Source organism: Nicrophorus vespilloides, unplaced genomic scaffold, assembly GCF_001412225.1.
Source record: "Nicrophorus vespilloides isolate i.1.1-1 unplaced genomic scaffold, Nicve_v1.0, whole genome shotgun sequence".
In the NCBI taxonomy this organism is placed as follows: Eukaryota; Metazoa; Arthropoda; class Insecta; order Coleoptera; family Silphidae; genus Nicrophorus; species Nicrophorus vespilloides.
This window is the reverse complement of record NW_017099791.1, coordinates 372,614-394,955: the sequence shown is the minus strand read 5'-3', so window position 1 is coordinate 394,955 and position 22,342 is coordinate 372,614. Positions and strand designations below refer to the sequence as shown.

The window sequence follows — 22,342 nt, the reverse complement described above, 5'->3', positions numbered from 1 at the left end:
TGTCTAGTCAATAGGCAATAAACCTTGATTTACTTGATTTATCTGTTCGTGATGAATAATTAATTGAAATATTAATTCTCACATTTATCTTTTTTTTTTGCAAATATATATTTGGGTCAAAGATGAAATATTAATTGTTGACCAATACAAAATTAAAAAAATATACGAGCCAAGGTAAACTGCCTACATATTTCTAAGTATTCGTTTTTCAAAATTTAGTTTGTATCTAAACAATGCGTAAGAATTTACATTGTAGTTGAAGATCAATGAAAAGGTCGCAAAACGAATTTGGCTTTTGTAGTGTCTGGGAGTAACGAGACAAGTAGGAGGTGACTTACTGCATCACGTGCAAAAAAAATAAATGTAATAAACCTGAGACAAGATTAGCAGCACATCGAGCGGCTCATCCAGTTCTCTCCTAAACCTTAACAATAACGCAACAAAACTGCTAAAGATGCCTGCAGAGAAACGCAAAAAGTAACTAAAAATAAAATCAAGAAATTTTCAAAACAATAAAATTATCTTATTTCTTTCTTTCAATAGTGATGAAGATGAAATATATCACAAGAAATTGCTTAAGGACAACTCCAATAGTTCATCCGAAGAGAGCATTTCGTCAAAAAGTATTTTCGCACAAGTAAGTTTTACCAGCAATAGTAAATATTTATTTTAAGCAGATACTTTCATTTGTATCTATATAAAATAACGTATATCTAAAAACCTTCATCCATTTCTATTAACACACTAAAAGTATTTCCTCGTTCATTCAAGATAAATCGTTCTTCTCGACAAATTGATTCATTTAAAATGAGAATTGTCCTTTTTTAAGTATTCGCTTCTTAATTTGAAACAATACATTTTAAATAAAAGTTTATTATTTAAATTGTGATTGTTTTTTTCTTTAATTGCAATTTTCTATGTGTGAATTAGAAAAAAAAACTATAAACTTTAAATTTTCCAACGTTATCTACTTTTTTTAAATGTCTTTTTGTTTAATGATTTAAAATTTTAATTGATTTCTCGTGTTCATTTTACAATGTATGTATAAAACTGTGATTATATATTTTCATATTCATTTTAAATTGTAATTGATTTATTGTGTTCACTTTTTTTTTAAATACACTTAGCTACATTTTAGTGTTAGATAATTATAAACTTAATAGAAACTATTCATAAGTTAACTGATATGTACTTTTAGTATTTGTTTACTCTTTTGAATCATCGACAAATATAGTATGATTTTTTGTTTCTAGAATTACAAAATACAATTTTTTGAATTTAAAACTTCAATATTTCAAATTAGAATTGATTTACTGTATTTTTTTTTCAATTAACAGTAGATTTCTATAAACTTAGTTGTAAAAGCTCAGTTTATTTTCTCTTTCATTTTATTCAGTATGTGTTTTAGTTTGTTTTTCTTCATTCATTACATTGTCACAATTTATATAAATCAATTATAATAATATATTTAGGTCAAGTTTCATTCAGTTCCATTTCTCTCAATAGATCATGTTTTCTCTAAATTTATAAAGTTAGAATCAGTTTCACTTTTCTAGAAGAATATTTTTTAGTTTGATGCTTTTATTAATTATTTATTTGATGAAAAAAACCTTAGATTTGTATAAACTTAGTAAATAATAACTTTTTCTTTCAGTATTTTTTTCCTCAAATATAAGTAATAGATTCTGATAAAATCATAGTATAACCATTTTTACAGTGTTTTCTTCCTTATTAACAAATTACTTTTAGTAATAGATCTTAATTAGTCATATGGTCTATTTGTATTAAGTTTGTTTCCTTAAATTCAAGTTTCTTTAAATGACTGATACTTATGTAATCATGGTGAAAAAGTTAAAAAAAATCTTATGTATCGATAATATGATTGAAAAACTTAGTGTGTTATAAACTTAGAAGAAACTATACTCAAGTTATATTGCTTTACTTTTTCAGTGTTTGGTGACTGGAGCGGTGATGCTGAGTTCTGCGAGCTGCGGAATGCCGACGGGCTATTCGGCAATTTTATTGCCGCAATTAAAGTCGACGAACGGCACTTTACAGATTGATGATAATATCGGATCTTGGATAGGTCAGTAAAAACGTCTTATTAGTACTTTTAGCGCGGACAAATTGAATACAATGTGTCACAGTGAGTGTCCAAAAAAAAACAAATTTCATTTAAGGAATTACAAAAAAAATCTATCACATAGTCGCCTTAACCATTAAGCACAGTAGACGCAGTATCTAGGGCCGACGATGTTTATGCGACCCCAATAAAATTGATAGGGCCCACATCGGGCGCTCGAGACATATTATGAATTAGGATTCCCCTGTCATCATTTTTTATTCATGAAAAACAATTAAACTAGAATCTACTTATCTGGTGTCTAAGGTCCACGACAACCTTAATGCAATAGTATTTTATATGTAATTCAACTTAGTATTCCAATACGTAAAAAATCACGTCGGCCTTGCGTATTTGTTGATGTCCAAATGTTTTTGCAACTATTTAATAAGCGATAAACGAAATTCGACAATAGTTATTTTATGTAAACGGAAATATGTGAATATAAAATTGTGTAAAACTGGAATGACCATGATATTTTATTTAAATTGAGACGTTTTCATGTAAAACTACGTTTTTTTTTATTAGACGTTCAATTAAACGGCATTTGTTTTCTGCATAGTACAATTATGAGCGCGCAATTTGTCTATGAATGAAGATGAAGAATCGTCAAGTTCAAGGCCGTCTCGAATGTCTTGGTCAGTAACTGGTGTAATTGAGTTGTAGACGCAGACGAGGTGGTTGCGATTACGGTCATTCGCTTCATTTGTTTATAACATCTTGTAAATATTGGGTCAAGTACACGTTGCGAGATTGTTTAATTTAACATTGCTCGATGTACGTTTCCATCCGATTCATGGTCACAATTTAAACAATTCTATGATCGCAACGTATTTAGGTCAGGTTTCATTCAGTTTCGCTTCTCTCGATAAATCATGTTTTTTTCTTCTTTTATTATATTTCCTAATCTATTTTATTTAGTTATCTTTTATGTAAATGATTTAAGTCGAAATCAGTTTTCATTCATTATCACTTTTTTGGATAAAATGTTTGTTTTTATCATAATGGAAATATTTCAGTTATTTATTTTATTGTAAATTTAAGAATTTCTTCGTTTTTACCTGAATCATATTAACAATTTAAACATTTCCATATTACTTCAGTTTTTTTCGAAGAATTATTTTTCAGTTTGTTGTTTTTTTGCAACTAAATTACTTTAGTTATTAATTTTATTGTAAATTCAGGAATTTGTACGTTTTTTATAATTCACAGTTACAATTTACACATTTCCATCATTATTTCACTTTTCTCAAATAATCCTTTTTTAGTTTGTTGTTTTTAACAACTAAATTGTTTTACTTATTTATTTTATTGTAAATTCTAGAATTTGTACGTTTTTATACATATCACAGTTACAATTTAAACATTTCCATTATAATTTCACTTTTCCAGAACAATTATTTTTCAGATTGTTTTCTTCTTTACAACTAAATTATTTCAGTTATTATTATTTTTTTGTAAATTCAAGAATTTGTAACGTTTTTATCAAATTCATAATTGTGACTATTTCATTATTGCAATTTTATTAAGTCAAGTTTCATTCATATCAATAAATCCATTATTTCTTTATTACATATTTTATTATAATCTACTTATTTTTTTTTAATTTTCTCTTTTTCAAATTGTTTTCTTTGGATATTTTTAAGATATTTATTTTCTTGTAAATTTAGATATAATATATTTAAGGTCATAATTTCATCAATTCAACTTATTTAGATCAGGAATCATTCAGATTCTCTTTAAATTATTTTTTTAAATTTTCTTTTCAATTCTTTTACATAATTAAATTTGCACATTTTTATGTAAATTAATGAACTTGAAAATATTTTTTTTTTTTCAATTTTACTTCTTATTTGTACATTTCTAACTAATTAAATATCACAATTTTAATCATTATTATTTTAATAATAATACCTAATAATAATATTTTTATATAATATAATTTAATTCTAATCAGTTTTCATTCAGTTTCACATCTCTTGAAAAACTATTTTTCATTTTATTTTACATATAATTGAAATGTTTCAGTTATTTATTTTATGGGAATTGAATGAAGTTTTAACTTATTTAGATCAGATTAGATTTTTCTCTTTTATTTTCTCTCATGATTCAACTATTACATTTGATTACTATGAAGCAACCTTTTTTCTGTATATTTTTAATATAATTGAAATATTACAATTATTAATTTTCTAGTAAATGAATGAAGATGTACGTTTTTCCACTACATATTAATGACAACTTTTATTGAATAATCGTTTCTCTATTAGTTATTTTTAATCATATAGTAATTAAGTAAATTAATGAAGTTGATGTCATATTTCTATCCTATTACAATTTTGCAAATCATTGAAATTAATAAATTGTGTTATTTTTTTTGTAAATTTAAGAATTTGTAACTTTTTATGCAATTTTAGTCACAATTTAAACAATTCCAAATTTCATTCAGTTTTTGATTATTTTTATGTACATTAATGAAGTTAAAATGAATTTTCATGTAGTTTTTGTTTCTTATTTATTCATTTTTTTATTATAATCTACCTATTTTTATATATAAATTAACGAATGTTCATCTTTGAAATTCTTAAAATCAATTAATTTAAGGTCATAAGTCAATTTAACTTATTTAAATCAGAATTCAATCAGATTCTCTTTATTTTTTTATTTTTTCTCTCATTTCTTTTACATAATAAAATTGATATTTTTCAAGGAAATTAATGAACTTGTTTATTTTTGATAATTCAACTATTTCAGTTATTTACTTTTCTGTATTTGTTCATTTGTACATTTCTATCTAATTGTTACAATTTTAATAATTCAATCTTGGTAATTTATTTCATTGTTTTCATAAATTACATAATTTAAATTAATTTCCAGTTTAATTTTTTTATAATTGAAATGTTTCAGTTATTTGTTTTATTGTAAATTAATTAAGTTTTAACTTAATCAGTTCAGTTTTTTCAGTTCAGATTCTTCTATTTTTTCCTTATTTTGTCTGGTGATTCTACTATTACATTTGTTTACTAAGAATCAAATAAATGAAGTAAAATCCAGTTTTACTACTATCAAAGAACCCTCTTCCTATTTGTTTTTAATATAATTGAAATAACCTATCATTCGATTTACACGGTACTGTCTTTACACGGTTTAAAGGTTTTACATTCAAAAAGATACAATTTCGATTAATACATTTTTCTCAGGAATCGTATATATCGGGGCATAGATTTTGCGTTCATACGTTTTTGCAGTTCATATTAACGTCAACTTTTATTGAAAAATCGTTTATGTATTTTTTTTGATTAATTACCTATAACAATTAAGTAAATTAATGAGATTGATGTCATATTTATTAATTACCTATAACAATTAATGAAATTAATGTAATATTTCTACGTTTTACTTATATTCAACAATTCTATTACAGTTTTGCAAATCATTGAAATTAATGTGTTTGTAATTAATTAAATTGTAAGTAAATTAATGAAGTTTTAATAAATTGTGTTTCAATTATATAGTAAACTGAATAAATATAGAAAACTTTGATGTTTGCAGCAAGCGTACATTCCGCGTCCACTCCATTAGGATCTCTCCTGAGTGCGGTGCTAATGGAAAAAGTTGGAAGGAAACTAACGTTGCAAGTGTCCGCAGTTCCTCTGATCGTCGGATGGCTCCTAATTGCCTTCGCTCAAAGCCACAACGCCATCCTTCTTGGCAGACTGATAGCAGGAATGTCGGCAGGATTGACTGCAGCCCCAGGACAAGTAAGATATATACGACGTCGAAAATCTCCACAACCATCCACAATCGTTTCTCTTCCAGGTCTTAATTGGTGAGATTTCCGAGCCGCACGTGCGTGGCATCTTCACGAGCGTCCCATTTGCCAGCTACTCCTTCGGCATCCTTCTGGTGTACGCATTGGGATCATGGTTTGACTGGAGATTAGTTGCGGGTAAGTGAAGGACGACCATCCTTGACTTAAATTCAAATCCTTGTTTCAATTCAATTCAGGGTCCAGCACTCTACTTCCGCTCATCGCTGCGACATTGTTCTTTGTACTTCCTGAAAGTCCGGTCTGGCTGGTGAAGAAAAACCGAGATGAAGATGCGAAACGTGCGTTGGTTTGGCTGCGAGGCGGAAACAATATTCAGGTAATTGCGAGCATTTAGTTTAATTATGTAATTCAGCGCGCTTCATACACAGTGCATGTGCGATTTTGGTCCGTACACTTGCTTCCGTTCATACTCTCCTGATATAGTTGTATAAATTTATTTATTTATTACGTCGAGTAATGTTTATAAAATAAATCACGTGCATTGTGGCTTCAATGAAACATGCGTGAATCCACCGGAAATCCAATACGAATTGCCGATATTCACCGAACTCATTCATTTCCTCAAACATTGCACGCACTTCCATTAATTACCATTTTAATCGCCATTCAATACAAATTCAATGTTCATAAAAGTGTAATAAAGATTGAGTATTTGCAATGAAGTGTACACTGTGTACAAGTGTACTATTTGTATCGAAATATATCAGAAATCCAATATTTATTATTACTTCAAATTACACGTCTAACAATTGCTTTTAATCACCATTTTACTATACTTAAGATTGATGACATGACGTTTAATATTACTGTTAAAATATGCTAGAAATGCAATATTCATTGCTCCTTTTTTGTGAAATTACAATTGCAATTTGATATTTGGACGTGAAAGATCGTAAAAATGATTTATACAAACTTTTTCTTTTGTTCAATGAGAAACACTTTGGCTTTGAAGTATCTCTCTAAACAAATATAAATAAAATTCGATGAAAGTTCTAACATATCAGAATTACATAAAGATAACTTTTTTTAATACTAATTTACCAAGAATTCAAATATTTCTTACTTCTTTAAATTTTATATTTTAATGTAAAAGAATATAAATTAATTTATATTCATACATGTCTGGCAATAGCTTTTAATGATCACTTTAGTATACTTACTTTGCACTTTTAATAGTCATAAATTACAGTTATAATATAATATCGATTTAATATAACATTTAATATTACTGTTAAAATATAGAAGAAATGTAATATTCATTGCTTCCTTTTTGTGAAATTACATATGAAATTTGATATTTGGATACGAAGGAACGTAAAAAGATTTATACATTTTTTTTTTATTCAATGAGAAACACAAAGTATCGAAGTATTTCAAAATAATTCGCTTTACCTTTGACGTATCTCTCTAAAAGAAATAGAAATAAAATTCGATGAAAGTTATAACATATCAGAATTATATGAAGATCACTTTTTTAATACCAATTTTCCAAGAATTCCAATATTTCTTATTTCTCCAAATTCTATATTTGGATGTAAAAAAATGTACATTAATTTATATTTATTACTTAACATCATATACACCTTGCAATCATATATACTTGCTTACACCTTTAATAGTCATAAATTGAAGTTATAATAACGATTCTTTGTGCTTCTTTTTGTGAAATTTTATATCTGGACGTGAAAGAACGTAAAAATGATTTATACAAACGTTATTTTTTTGATTCAATGGGATACACAAAGCACCGAAGTATTTCAAAAGGTTTCGCTTTGACGTATCTCTCTCGAAAAAGAATTGAAATAAAATTGGATGAAAGTTGTAACATATAAGAATTATATGAGGATCACTTTTTTAATACCATTTTACAGAGAATTTCTTATATCTCCAAATTCTATATTTGTTTATAAAATAATGAAAATATATATATATTCATTACTTAACACGCCTGGCAATTGCTCTTAATCACCATTTTAGTATACTTACTTTACACTGTTAATAGTCATAAATTAAAGTTATAATATCATGACATTTAATATTACTTTAAAAATATAGTAGAAATGTAATATTCTTTGCTTCTTTCTATGAAATTACATTTGAAATTTTATTTTTGGATGTGAAAGAACGTAAAAATGATTTATACAACTTTTTTTTTGTTCAATGGGAAACATAAAGTACCGAAGTATTTCAAGAATTAAATAAAATTTGATGAAAGTTATATCATATCAGAATTACACAAAGATAACTTTTTTTAATACCATTTGATGTAAGTTTACTATTCATAAATTGAAGTGAAAAAATGATTTCTGTTAATGAAGAAGAAATTCAGTATTCTTTGCTTCTCTATTTTTGTTTGAATTACAATTGAAATGTGATATTTAGACGTGAAAAAAACGTATATTTTTTTTGTTAAATGGAAAACACGAAGCACCAACGTATTTCAAAAGGTTTTGCTTTGACTTTGATGTAAGTCTCTCAATAAAAAATAATAATAAACTGAAATAAAATTTGATGAAAGTTACAACATTTCAGAATTACATAAAAAATCGCATTTTTATTACCATTTTACGTTCTAAATTAATGTGAAATTCATGATTAATCTTGTATTAAAAATTTAGATGAAATTCAATATTCATTGCTTCTCTGTTTTTGTAAAATTACAACTGAAATTTGATATTTGGATATGAAAGAACGTAAAATTATTTTATACAAACGTTTTTTTTTGTTCAATGGTAAACACGAGACACCAAAGTATATCAAAAAGGTTTCGCTTTATCTTTGACAAAATAATGAAATGAAATAAAATTCAATGAAAGTTATAACATTTTTTTATACTATTTTATATTTTTTTTCACTTTCTCTTACTATCATCACCAAAGAACTTTTATGCTTGTGATATTGACGAAATTGTAGATATTTGTGTAAAAAAATAAATATTCCGAAAATTTTTGGCATTTAGATTTACACCAAATTTAATAACTACCAGCAGCAATAATGATTTTTCTCATTGAATACTTGAATTGACTGAAATACATACTAAAGATATTTTCTAATTTAGTAAAGTTTAGTAATATTTTTATTAAAATATTGAAAAAATAAAATTTATAACTTATATCTTTGACATGAAAAAACGTAAAAATGTTTAGAATTAAAATTTAATTTATTTGTTGTTAACCCGACGTATCGAAAAACTATTATGCTTGTGATATGAGAAGGTTGGAAGAACATATAAAAGATGTCTTAGTAAAAGCTCCAAATTAAAATTTTAAATTTTCTACAATTTTTTTGTGCAAGTCTAAAAATTTCATATATACCATGTGTTAACATTTGCGATTACTGAATTTGAAATGTTGCATGAAATAAGATTTTTATAATTGAATATTTGTATTAAAAGTTCGAATTCAATTCAACATTCAATTAAATTGAAAACAAACTAAATTTTAATAGAGAAAAATAAAAAAAATAGTACACAATATTATTTTTATACATAAATGCTTCCTTTATAATATGTTTAATTTAGTTCCTCGATTAGTCCGGTTTCAAACAATCTGCACAAAGCGAGGTATTGCTGAATAAAAAAATAACATTAATCGCATCTCTTTTCTGTGAAATTACAATCGTAATTTGATATTAGGACATGAAAGAACGTAAAAATGATTTACACAAAAATTGCTTTCGTCTGTCTGATTCAATTGCAAATACAATCACATAAGCACCGAAGTCGTACAAAACGTTTCCCTTTGCCTTTGACTTATTTACTTCAAAAACATGTAATAACATTTCCAGAATTCTTTCTGATTTAAATATATACAAACATTATTTGTTTGTTCAATTTATCAGCGTCGCAAATACCTTATCACTTGCAAATTCTTATCAAATTTAACAGTCATTGCATAAGCATGTAATCTGCATACACTGTTTTAGTAAAAACAAAGCAATGCACTTAATTGATTGGTTAATAGTATTTTCATTGTTATATCAGCTGTTTTTTTGTTGACATGCCATGATTGTTATTAAATGTTGAATTAGTGCTTTGAAAATTAATGCGACGAATTATAAACCGGAAGCTTACGAAATGAACCATGACATATATATTTAGTATGAGTGTGTCTTATCTAACATGTGCGATGAGTATAACATGCATGTGAGACGTAGCGTGCGAGTTTGTATTGATTTATATTATAATACGTATATATAAAATACGTCCGAGCGTTTCTGCTTTCCTAGTCCATATATGTTTGAAATTTATATATATTATATACATGCATATACGGAGAAACATCGACAAATATATATATATACATTTGATATTTATACAACTAACTGCAAAACACACCTCTCGCAATTCATAGCAGCCTGTGCCAGAATGCTATATATTTTGTAAGATCTCCGGAATTACACGTACATTTATTATAAATATATAAATGAATAAATATATATATTTATATATATAATAATATAGTTGGGCTTTCCACACGTGCATTACGCGAGAAAGGCGCAAACACTTCCTCAACGTTCATGAAATCCTGCTTATACATATCATTAAATATATCTATATAAATTCGTATATATTTAATATAAATAAAATCAATATAATAAATATACAACACCAACGCTCTTGAGATTTCATTTAATTAAGTTGTAAAGTATTCAAGTTTTTTCTCTTCAAATGTGCTCTTCTGATTCCGCGCTTAATTCCGATTATTGTATTATGTTAATTATACTTTTAGGCGAAACAAGAACTGCAGCAGCTCGTATCACGCATTGACAGTCAACAGAATCCGGGCAATAGTAAATCGGCGTGGAAGCAGATGCTCGAACCGCGCGTCATAAAGCCTTTCATCATCCTCAACATCTTCAACATCATGCAGATCTTCTCCGGCACGTACTTGATCGTTTTCTACGCAGTAGATATCCTTTCGAACATCAGTGGAGGCGAGATTGATCATTTCCTGGCTGCCGTTCTTACAGCTTGCGTTCGGTTCATCTTCACTATCGTTGCGAGTATCCTACTAGCGTTTGTTGGAAGACGAACTCTAGCCTTGGCCTCTGGTATAGGTACAGGAATATCCGCACTTTGTCTTGGCACGTTCCTCTATTTTCAAGCCGACTGCTCTGGGTCCGGTTACTTTGCAGCTTTCTGCGTTTTGATTTATGTTGCTGCAAACACTATTGGCTTCATGATTCTTCCTGGGGTTTTGCTTGGAGAATTGTATCCTGCGAATATACGCGGTTTTATTGGTGGATTGACTTTTACTAGTTTCAATTTTATACTTTTTGTGATTACCAAAGTCTTTCCGCTCATTAGGGATTTGATTGGGGTGCACGGAGTTTTCTGGGTCTTCAGTTTATCTTCTTTCTTTGCTAGTATATTTTTATATCTGATGCTGCCGGAAACTAAAGGCAAAACGCTGGAGGAAATCGAAGATTACTTTGGACAAAAGAACATCCTCTGGGTTGTGAACAATAATAAATCGTCTAAATTACCAAACGCTTAGATTTAAGTTAATTATGTGATCATATTTATAGATTAGTCCAGTAGATATCTAGTTTTAATTTCTATATTTATTTATTTATTTCATGTATGTATATAAGCACTATTAATTAAATAAACATTTCTATTTCAAGTTATATTTCATCGTAAATTCCTTCCATTCCTGAAAAATTTCATAAAAGTATTGCATTATTCAAGTACAGTTTGTACTTGTATCTTGTATTAGTATACTATATATATATAAGCACTATTATTTAAATAAACATTTCCATATCAAGTTATATTTCATCGTAAATTCCTTCCATTCCTGAAAAATTTCATGAAAGTATTGCATTATTCAAGTACAGTTTGTACTTGTATCCTGCATTGTAGTATTAGTATTGTATATGGATATAAGCACTATTAATTAAATAAACATGTATATTTCATGTTATATTTCATCTTAAATTCCCTCCAGTCCTGAAAAAATATATGAAAGTATTGCATTATAGAAGTGTAGTTTATACTTTTTTAAACAGACTTATATCAATTTATTATTGATATAAATCTCTTGGCCCTATTTCCACCCCTTTCGGGTTTATCAGAGCATAGTAGCATAGTTTATACTTGTATCTTGTATTGTAGTGTTAGTATTGTATTTAGCTCCAACCTAATATTCATGAACAACTTAAAACTTAGATAAGTAGGATTAAATACACATAATTAATAGTACACTGTATCCAAAATGACTAATAAATTGATCTCAGTGTACATTATATAATAAATAAAAAGGCATGTACTTAATTGATAAAATCGGTCTATATCGCAAGCCCGACAAACGAAACATCGTCTATTGAAATCCCAACGTTCGAAATTCCGACTGTATCGAAATCCCTACGTTCGAAATCCAGACTATATTAAAGTCCCGACGCTTGAAATCCCGACTATGTAAAAATCCCGACTACTATAATCCCGACAATCAAAATACCGACTATATCGAAATCACGATTACCATAAAAATGTTATTGTAGACATTTATAATAATAGAAGACACTGTCGGGATTTCGATATAGTCGGGATTTCGTTATAGTCGGGATTTCTTACGTCGAGATTTTGAGCCAGCCGGTATTTCGAACGTCGGGATTTAGATACAGTCGGGATTATAGTAGTCGGGATTTCGATATAGTCGGGATTTCTTACGTCAAGATTTAAGCCAGCCGGTATTTCAAACGTCGGAATTTCGATGCAGTCGGGATTTTGATTGTCGGGATTATGGTAGTCGGAATTTTGAGGCAGCCGGGATTTTCATTGTCGGGCTTGTGATTGCCACCGGATAAAATACATAATTAATAAATTTGAATTTATTATCTTTCCACATAATACCAGAAGATGGCACTTTCTCATGTACAATTCTCTTACTCATTGTGTTTAATTCAAATTATTAATTACTGCTTCAGTTCGAATCAATGAATTATTTTTATTTTTGTTGTAAATTTAAATTTATACTTTGTTGCTTCAATATTATAACAACAAAGTGTGAGAAATATTGAACTTTAAAGTTTGCTTTAATCCTTGTAGATGGCGCTACTTGTAACGAAATTAACTATTAATGGTTATTCTTTATAAATACATTTTTATGAATTAACTTCTAACATTTCTTGCAACTTTCACGCTAATTTCTCTACTATTTAATTCATAATTACTAAAAAAAATATTGGGTTTTATGTATTGGCTACATTGATATTGAAAAACAGGTTAACCACTATTTACCACGTAAATAATAGTCTGAAATCGATGTTACAACATTAATTAATTTATAAATTAGTTTTAAACAGGTAAATATAAACAATTAAACCGATTTGTAGTAGAATTTGTGATTGTTTCTTGAAGAAACAATATTTTGTATTTCGTTGAGTTGTCAATGTGACAGTTGCTGATGATCGGTTGTTGTTAACAGTTGTGACGTGTCGCCGTAAAATATTGTGAATTTTAAGGATTTCAATATATCTGGGCCAAAGATATAACCGAAAATGAGTTCCTTTAAAAAGGACAAGAAGGAAGAGGAGGATGGTAAGTTATCAGCAAAGGCCAACACCCTTGCATTCCAAAAAAATTAAAAACAAGTTCTCTAACCACAAATTTTTCCAAAACTAGGCAGTTGCTTGTTCACTGGTATCGAGAAAACAACAGTATTACAAGAATGTAGGACTTTCAATGAGACCCCCGTCAACCCCAAGAAATGCATCAGAATCATGACTTCTATCCTGTACTTGCTGAATCAGGTAAATTTCTAAACTAATCAAATTTGATTTGTTAATGAATTATGTATTTAGGGAGAACAATTGAGTTCTACAGAAGCTACAGAGGCCTTCTTTGCGATGACCAAACTGTTCCAATCGCAAGATGTCATTCTTAGGAGGATGGTGTATTTGGGTATTAAGGAATTGAGTGGTGTTGCTGATGATGTTATTATTGTCACATCCAGTTTAACTAAAGATATGACTGGTAAAGAGGATTTATATAGGGCTGCTGCAATCAGGGCTTTGTGTAGTATCACTGATGCAACTATGCTGCAGGCAATTGAAAGGTACATGAAACAAGCTATTGTGGATCGTAACTCTGCAGTCAGCAGTGCTGCCCTTGTTAGCTCACTGCACATGACCAAAATGGCTAATGATGTAGTTAAGAGATACGTGAATGAAGCACAAGAAGCCATCAACAGTGATAAGTATGTGTTAATATTTTAGTTAAGTAAAAATATTAAATTCAATTAATTGTAGCATTATGGTGCAATATCATGCTTTGGGAGTTTTGTACCATATCAGGAAAACTGATAAGTTGGCAGTTAATAAGTTAGTTGCCAAATTGACTAAGTCCTCTTTGAGGTCTCCTTATGCAGCTTGTATGTTGGTAAGTTGTTAATTGTTGTATGTTTTTGAATGTGTAACAAATTATTTGCTTTAGATCCGTATGGCTGCGAAGCTGCTTGAGGAGGAAGAAAATGGATCGGATTTGCCGTTCTTCGATTTTATTGAAAGCTGCCTTCGTCATAAATCCGAAGTCGTTATTTACGAAGCGGCTCATGCGATTGTTAACTTGAAGTGCACCACAAATAGCGAATTAGCTCATGCGATTAGCTGCTTGCAAAGTTTCTGCAATTCCCCGAAGGCTACTCTTAGATTTGCCGCCGTTCGTACATTGAATCAAGTTGCTATTTCGCATCTTGCCGCTGTAAAACTTTGCAACATGGACTTGGAGAACCTCATCACCGATTCGAACAGGTCTATTGCTACTTTGGCTATTACCACTTTGTTGAAGACCGGATCCGAGTCTTCTGTTGATCGCCTGATGAAGCAGATTGCAACTTTCGTTTCGGAGATCAGCGACGAATTCAAAGTTGTGGTAGTTCAAGCCATCCGAGCATTGTCTTTGAAATTCCCAAGGAAACACAGCGTGCTGATGACGTTCCTTTCGATGATGCTTCGCGATGAAGGCGGTCTTGAGTACAAGGCTTCTATCGCTGATACGATTATAACTATTATTGAAGATAATCCTGATGCCAAGGAGATCGGTTTGGCACATCTCTGCGAATTCATCGAGGACTGCGAGCATACTTCGTTGGCGGTCAGAATTCTGCATTTGTTGGGCAAGGAAGGTCCTAGAACCAAACAACCTTCCAAGTATATCAGATTCATTTACAATCGTGTCATTCTCGAAAATCCGACTGTCAGAGCTGCCGCAATCTCAGCAATGGCACAGTTTGGAGCGACTTGTCCCGATTTGCTGGAGAACATCTTGGTGCTCTTAGCGCGCTGCCAAATGGATTCCGACGATGAAGTGCGCGATCGTGCCACCTACTACAGTAACATATTAAGCTACTTAGATCCTTCGTTATACAATAGCTATATCATTGAGAGTCCTCAAGTTTCGATTCCATCTTTGGAGCGCTCGCTTAAAGAATACTGCGATGGATGTACAGATGAACCGTTCGATTTGAAATCCGTACCAATTGCAGTCGTTCCGACTAATGAGGAGGTTACAAGGGCCCAACAGAAATCTGAAGGTATGATTATGTCTACCGGACCTACGAAGAAGGTTAAAGTTTCCAGAGAAGAAAACTACGCACAGAAATTGACCCTGATCCCGGGTATCGCGCAAGCCGGTTCTCTATTCAGAAGTTCCGAAGTCGTTGAATTGACCGAATCTGAAACTGAATACGTCGTGAGATGTATAAAGCACACATTCTCTCGCTGCATTGTTCTGCAGTTCGACTGCCTCAATACTCTTAGCGATCAATTGTTGGAAAACGTGCGCGTCCAGTTGGAACCTAGCGAAGGATACAAAATTCTTAAAGAAATTCCGTGCGAGAAGTTGCCTTACAACGAGACCGGAACCACTTACATTGTGCTACAGTATCCGGAGAATTTCTTCGCTAGCGTCGCTACTTTCGGAGCTGTCCTCAAGTTCATCGTCAAAGATTGCGATCCGGACACCGGTTTACCAGACACCGATGAAGGTTTGTAACTATAAATCATATTTAAATCACATCTAATTTTGATCTTTAATAGGTTACGACGATGAGTATATTCTTGAAGATCTTGAAATCAATTTGGGCGATCAAATTCAACGCGTGAGCAAAGTCAATTGGCAGGCGTCTTGGGAGGAGCTCAGCGAGAACTGCGTTGAGATGGAAGAAACCTACTCTCTTGCATCGATGAGTACTCTGGAGGAAGCTGTGAAGAACATCATTCAGTTCTTGGGACTTCAGCCGGCTGAAAGGTCCGATAAAATCCCTGAAGGAAAGACTACTCATACCTTGCTGCTCGCTGGAATTTTCCGCGGCGGTGCTGATATCCTGGTACGTGCCAAATTGGCTTTGGCCGATGGAGTGACCATGCAACTCACAGTCAGATCGACGCATCCTGATGTTGCGGAACTTGTCACTGCTTCCGTAGGTTAATTGAAATGTATTATTTGTATGAATTGAAAGATATATGTATGTACTAATTATAATTCGGATTTTATTAAAAAAAAATATATAAGTTAAGATTTTAAAATCACAAATTATTTGTTTTGCTCATCAACTTTCAATAGAATTGCCCTTATTTTCATTGCTTGTATTAATATTGCTTGGTTATTAAATAGTAGCAATATAATTTCATAATCTTAAGATTTTGTTTGTTTTAAATTATTTTTGTGAATATACTATTTTTACCAATATGTATTGAATTAATAATTTAGCCGACTACAGTTGAGGAACGTGATAGTATTTCTTTTAAAAATAAATATTTTTAGAAAATACTCTTCTGTTAATGATGAAGATTCCATTCATTACCTAATTTCTATGTAATAACAATAATTTAAATAATTAATTACTAATAATTAGTACTGATTGGTTGTTTGAAGAACGATAGGACACGAATTTTACCACCTAGTGGGGAAGTATTATAATTTTCTAGAAAATGCCTAGGAAAGAGGATTTACCCTTTAATTTGGTTGGTATATTAAGGAATGAATTTTGATAGACCATATCATACGATGTTGACGTATTGTCTAGAAATTTAGGAATTTTAAGATTTAAACATAAAGTTGACTTGAAAAGTAAAACTTGCGACTTAATAATGACGTTTAAACAATATTAAAATACTATAGCTTAACTATATAATAAAATGAGAATATCTTTAGAAAGTTAAGAAAAACGATTAAACAATAAATATGAATGAGATGATTAATTTTATGTGAAATGATTGTGAATTAAGACAACAGGTGGTCTTGTGTTACTTCAGAAGGTCCCCGATGGATGCCGCTGAAGAACCTATTTCCAATAGGTATCGCGCCATGTTAGTTGATGTTAGTAATAAACATGGTAACATCAGGGAGCAGAGTGTTAACAGTTCAAGTTTAAAGCAGAGCGCATATAAATACGTCAAAGTTGCGAAACGAAGTGTTTGAAGGATTTCAAGAGGACAACCTGCCATAGGTAAGCCCACATAAGAGCAGTTATCATTCAGATTAGATTGTGAATAACCTAGATTAGATAGAGACGGAGCTGTTGTTTTCATTATGAAAAGGTAACTAATTGGAGAATGAAGAAAGAGTCTACGATGCACACATCCTGAGGAAATTGCGGATTTGCATTGTGCGACCCCGAATCGCGCGTTACGCGAGAAATGAAGAACGGAAAGTAGGTTAAGAGCAGGGAAATTGGGTATTTTCTCTGCATCTGAGTCATCTCGCTAATTGCAATCGCGGTGACACTTGTGATTTCAGCGGCGTGAGTAACGCCTGAGGAGTTGCTTTTGTTTGCTCTGCACTTTCCTAACACACTTTGATAAAGTTCTTTTTTTTTCTTCTTCTGTTGATTGGATTGAAGTTGGACGTTGTTGTTGTTGCTGTGTCTTGACGAGTTTGGTGTGTATCTTGTGCGAGAGTTGCGAGCCAAGAAGTTTCGCTGGTCGGCAAGTAAATAATTACAACTATCAACAATTCCAATTGGAAATCCAGATGGAAACTGATTTCGGTGCGTTGTTTCTAATGTAATGAGTTTATAAACTTCATGAAGTAACATAATAATCACGTATATAAATCGAATACGCTGACCTCTAAATACTTTCCAATTAGAATCGTTTCACTGAGACTTTTAAAACATTATAAAGCGGCTATAAATATGTCAACTGTAGGCATAGTTCATGTATTATTCAGTAGATTACATAAAAACAAAATCAGTTTTACATATCAACAACATACTTTGTTTGATAGCAACATTTTATGTATTAATATGTTAATTAAAATTTATCTCGCTATATATTACAAGAGCGTAAAGCTTAAGTTAACAATCTGTTGTTTAAAAAACCATTTCATAATATTATGAGTTACTTTTAATAATTACTGTGATTTTAGTTTAATTACTTAATAATTCAGGAAGAACAATAAATCGAAAACAAATTATTATTAGATAAAATGCATATTATAATGTCTCAATAAATAATATTTGAATTCCTAAGTGTTTAATTCATTTTAACCTTTGATTTCTTTGTTCAATAGATTAACAATTATCACATTCATATGTGATTCACGCTTTTTTTTTACAAAGAAATCGGCGATAACTTGTATTATCAAGAAGTAATCTTATGTTAACTATTTGCTTAACCACAGAGTTGAATAAACCCATAGAAAATTTAATAATATATCTTCTGTACTGTTTTTATCATATTAGCCAATATAGTTTTTTATTTCCAGATGTTGGCAATATGGTCCTTCCAAGATAATCTTGTTATAAGTCGTTACCCTAAAATCTTGGAAGTAGGCATTTCTTGGTTTTAATTAGATTAAAGTCTAATAAATGATTTTAATAAATTGAGGTTCTTTAGGAAATGTCAATGCTGATATTAGATTTTATGATATGATGCAGTAACCTTTAGAAAAGTTGACATTCTATGAAATATCTCAATAATTTGTTTTGAATAAAGATTTGGTAAGATTTTAAGAGAATATAGTGTACCTTAATATTTAATTTTTTAGTTTCAGAGCAAGAAATCCTATCATTTCTAATCAATTTGTTAATATATTAGAGAGTATTGAAATAATAAAGAAGTAGATTTAAAACAATTAAACTAATGCGTATTATTGATGACACATTAAAAGAATCTTGATATTTTTCAATTTTATAGAAAAAAAAAATAGAATTTATACTTTAGTATGTATTTGTTTGTTTTAGTACAATTTGCAATGGAATAAATTGTTTATATGTTTCAAAATATTGAAATAATAAAGAGTGAAATTTAAAGAAAATGTATTTCATTCATAGAAGTGAATTTTATCCTTTTTATTGATTGAAGAACATAAACCAAAATATCTTGATATTTCTCAAGTTTGTACATAAAAGTTTCTATCTTAGTTTGTACATCTTTAGTTTTAGTACAATCAATCCTATTAGTTGCAATGACAAAAAATGTTTATATGTTAAATAATATTCTTATAATAAAGATTGAGATTTAAAGAAATCTTCTTGATTGAATAATACATCAAAAAAAACTTCTTGTTTTAAGTTTGTAGAAAAGTAAAGTTTATAAAGAAGACAAAAAATGAATATCTTAAATTGTTCTTATTTAGTTTTAATACTTGAAATTCTATTATTTATAACCAAATGTGTTGCTATGATACAGAGTATTTAAATTATAAAGAGTGAATTTTAAAGAAATATGTTTCAATCAAATAAATAAAAATAATAATTCTTATTGAATGAAGAACACATTAAAAAAATCTTGATCTTTTTCAAGTTTATAGAGAAATCAAAGTTGAATATCTTAGTTTGCACTTCTTTAGTTTTAGTGCTTGAAATCCTATCGTTTATAATCAAATAATCTGTTGCTAAGTTACTGATCATATAAATAATAAAGAGTGAAATTTAAAAAAATGCATTTCAATGAAAGCTATGATCCTTTTCTTTTTGAGCTAAGAACACATACAAAAATAAGGTTTAAAATTTTTTTAATCAGAAACTAAAGTTTAATTGAGCAATATATTTTTTTTTAATATTTAATCGTTTTCTTTTACCTTAGTTCCTCGATTGGATCGGTTTCAAACAGTCCGGGATAGATAATTTGTTGGAAATTTATTTTTAGTATATAAGTTAGACTACCTTAGTTTGTACTTCTTTAGTTGTAATACAAGAAATAATTAACAATCAAATCACTTGTTGCTATTTAGGGTAACTAAATAACAAAAAAAAATTGAACATAGTACGGTTTCGGTCAGTCCGGATTCACTACAGTACGGTTTGAAAATTTCCAAAACTAAATTTTCATTCAGCAAATTAAAAAGAAAATAGTACACAACATTATTTTTAAGACATATTTGATCGTTTTTTTTCATTAGTTTTTTCGGGACGGGATAATTTACAAATAAATAAGGCATTATTAATTAAATTAATATTTACAATTTAGTAGGTAGTTTGTTTCAGGCTATTTCGTATAAGAACCTCTTTATCTTGTTTTGTCCCGGATTAATAACTTAATGGTAGTTAAAGGCAACAAAACATCTAACAAGCGAGCAAGAAAAAACAGGCGAGCTGAGGGCGTGCTGGACGCGGAATCATTAGTTTGTTATATATATGGGAAACGTGGAGGAAAAGGGTGGCTTTTAAGTGGATGTTTTTAATGCGATAGGGGTAGTAAGCGACACAGAAGTCAATTATTAAAAGTTGTTTACATTGGACTAACGCACCCTCGCGACACCCTTCAACATATTTAACCCTCGATTAAAGCGACTGTCTCGCTATTCAAGACTTCTTTCAATGGAATTTATAATTTCTCTTTCTTTATTACACGTTTTTACATACACTTCGTGTGTTAACTCTTTGAGGGGACAGAAATTCATAAATTTCTAGACCCAACAAATTTCCTCAAAATGTTCAAAAGGTGGTGTATTACATGTACCACCGCCTCTCAAAGAGTTAAAATGTAACAAATTAGCTACATATTTAATAATGTTCATTACAGACACACAAAAGAAAAAATAACCAATCCAAATCCAGACAATTAAAATCCCGATATTCGAAATTCCCTCAACCATAATCCCGACATTATCAATTAATAAAAGATACTGTCGGAATTTTGATATAGATCCGTGTAGGCCTTATCGCCCAGATATAAATAAATTTTTTTTTACTCTCACGCAAAAGTTGACTAATCTTATATGGAAACATCGTTATGTAATGTGATTTATTAGATAATATAATGGAATCCCAATAAGTCGATGGATATATAAATAGGCCATAACAAAAACTATTTCATGTATTATGTATATAATTTTTTATTATTATTTGATGGCCTTCGTATCGATAACTATAATAATAACGTTTTCAGGTGAGGATAGGTTTTCAGAAATATCAAATTATCATTATTACCAAGTTGGGTTTTGACTAATTTCTATGTAATCTATTCCTTGTTTAACGGAAAATTATACGGTATAAATGTCTAAACGACTTTTAATGGAAGTCTTGATTGCGCCGAGGGAATTCAAGTACAAGTTGAATTCGATAATGGAAACTCGTGTGAGGGAAATATTATTTGCGATTTTCCCCATTATATTCCCACCTGCGTACAAATCCGCCACATCATATTTTTTTTTTTTCTCTCTTTTTCATCTTCTCATCTTAAACCTTTTATTATTATTTTTTTTTCCTGCGCCCTTTGAACCTTCAATCAAGCATTGAGGTCGAATGCGGCTGCAATTGTGATGTAAGAATGAGCATTGTGCTCGTGCGGTTCGCATTTTATTCTTTCGGCACAAAGCTCGTTTGTATGTTGGGATTTAGGGCCGCCGCGAGGAGGTATAGATTTCATATATTTATGGTTAAATGGTCACTTTCAGCGTCAGAGTGCTTTTGAAAATCGGGCACGGAAAGAGGTGGTATCACGTGGAAATGGCTTTTCGCTCCAGCGACCGGAAACTACACAATTCCTCCAATAATTTGCTACACTATTGCCGTATTGATCTGCCATTGTTGATGTTATAAATAGATTTAGAGGCATGAACATTCTGAATGTAATTTGTATCGAGTTTTGTGTAAATTTGTAGTTGATTTTATTCCATAATATTGATAAATTAATAACTCCTAAGCATTGATGAAAATATTAATTTTATTCATTAATTTGTGTAATTCCAATTAAATTCTTAATGTATAGCAATACCTCGCATACTGCGGCTTCAATCAGTCCAATTTCACAAATTTCAAAAGAAACTAAATTTTAATTGAGATCGTTTTATTCTTTTTGAGCGGTACAATCGTTTATAAGATACTTTTTTTGACGTTAGGTGACAGCTGTCATTTGGCAACTCAATTGTTTACAACATACATTTTTTTGACGCTTTAACACAAAGTGACAGCTGTCATTTTGGGATTAAGAAACGC

General features: G+C 30.0%; 3 protein-coding genes across 3 annotated transcripts in view; all 3 read left to right on the top strand.

Moving 5' to 3' along the window:
* Positions 1–424: 424 nt before the first annotated feature.
* On the top strand, positions 425–11,511 carry LOC108565613 (facilitated trehalose transporter Tret1). Its single transcript, XM_017925156.1, has 7 exons — positions 425–477; positions 544–637; positions 1,951–2,086; positions 5,675–5,883; positions 5,942–6,071; positions 6,131–6,270; positions 10,685–11,511. Exons 1-7 carry the CDS (start codon positions 455–457, stop codon positions 11,450–11,452), a joined length of 1,500 nt encoding a protein of 499 aa, XP_017780645.1. The 5' UTR covers positions 425–454; the 3' UTR covers positions 11,453–11,511.
* A 1,692-nt stretch (positions 11,512–13,203) lies between these two features.
* Positions 13,204–16,549, top strand: LOC108565619 (coatomer subunit gamma). The gene is made up of 6 exons (XM_017925169.1): positions 13,204–13,497; positions 13,582–13,709; positions 13,761–14,155; positions 14,208–14,337; positions 14,392–15,943; positions 15,996–16,549. The coding sequence occupies exons 1-6, from the start codon at positions 13,458–13,460 to the stop codon at positions 16,385–16,387; spliced, it is 2,637 nt and encodes an 878-aa protein (XP_017780658.1). The 5' UTR covers positions 13,204–13,457; the 3' UTR covers positions 16,388–16,549.
* A 689-nt stretch (positions 16,550–17,238) lies between these two features.
* Positions 17,239–22,342, top strand: part of LOC108565626 (transmembrane protein 47) — a 111,579-nt gene continuing 106,475 nt past the window's right edge. The window contains exon 1 of the mRNA XM_017925181.1: positions 17,239–17,407. The gene's annotated coding sequence lies outside the window, so the exon portion shown is untranslated. The remainder of the gene's footprint in view (positions 17,408–22,342) is intronic.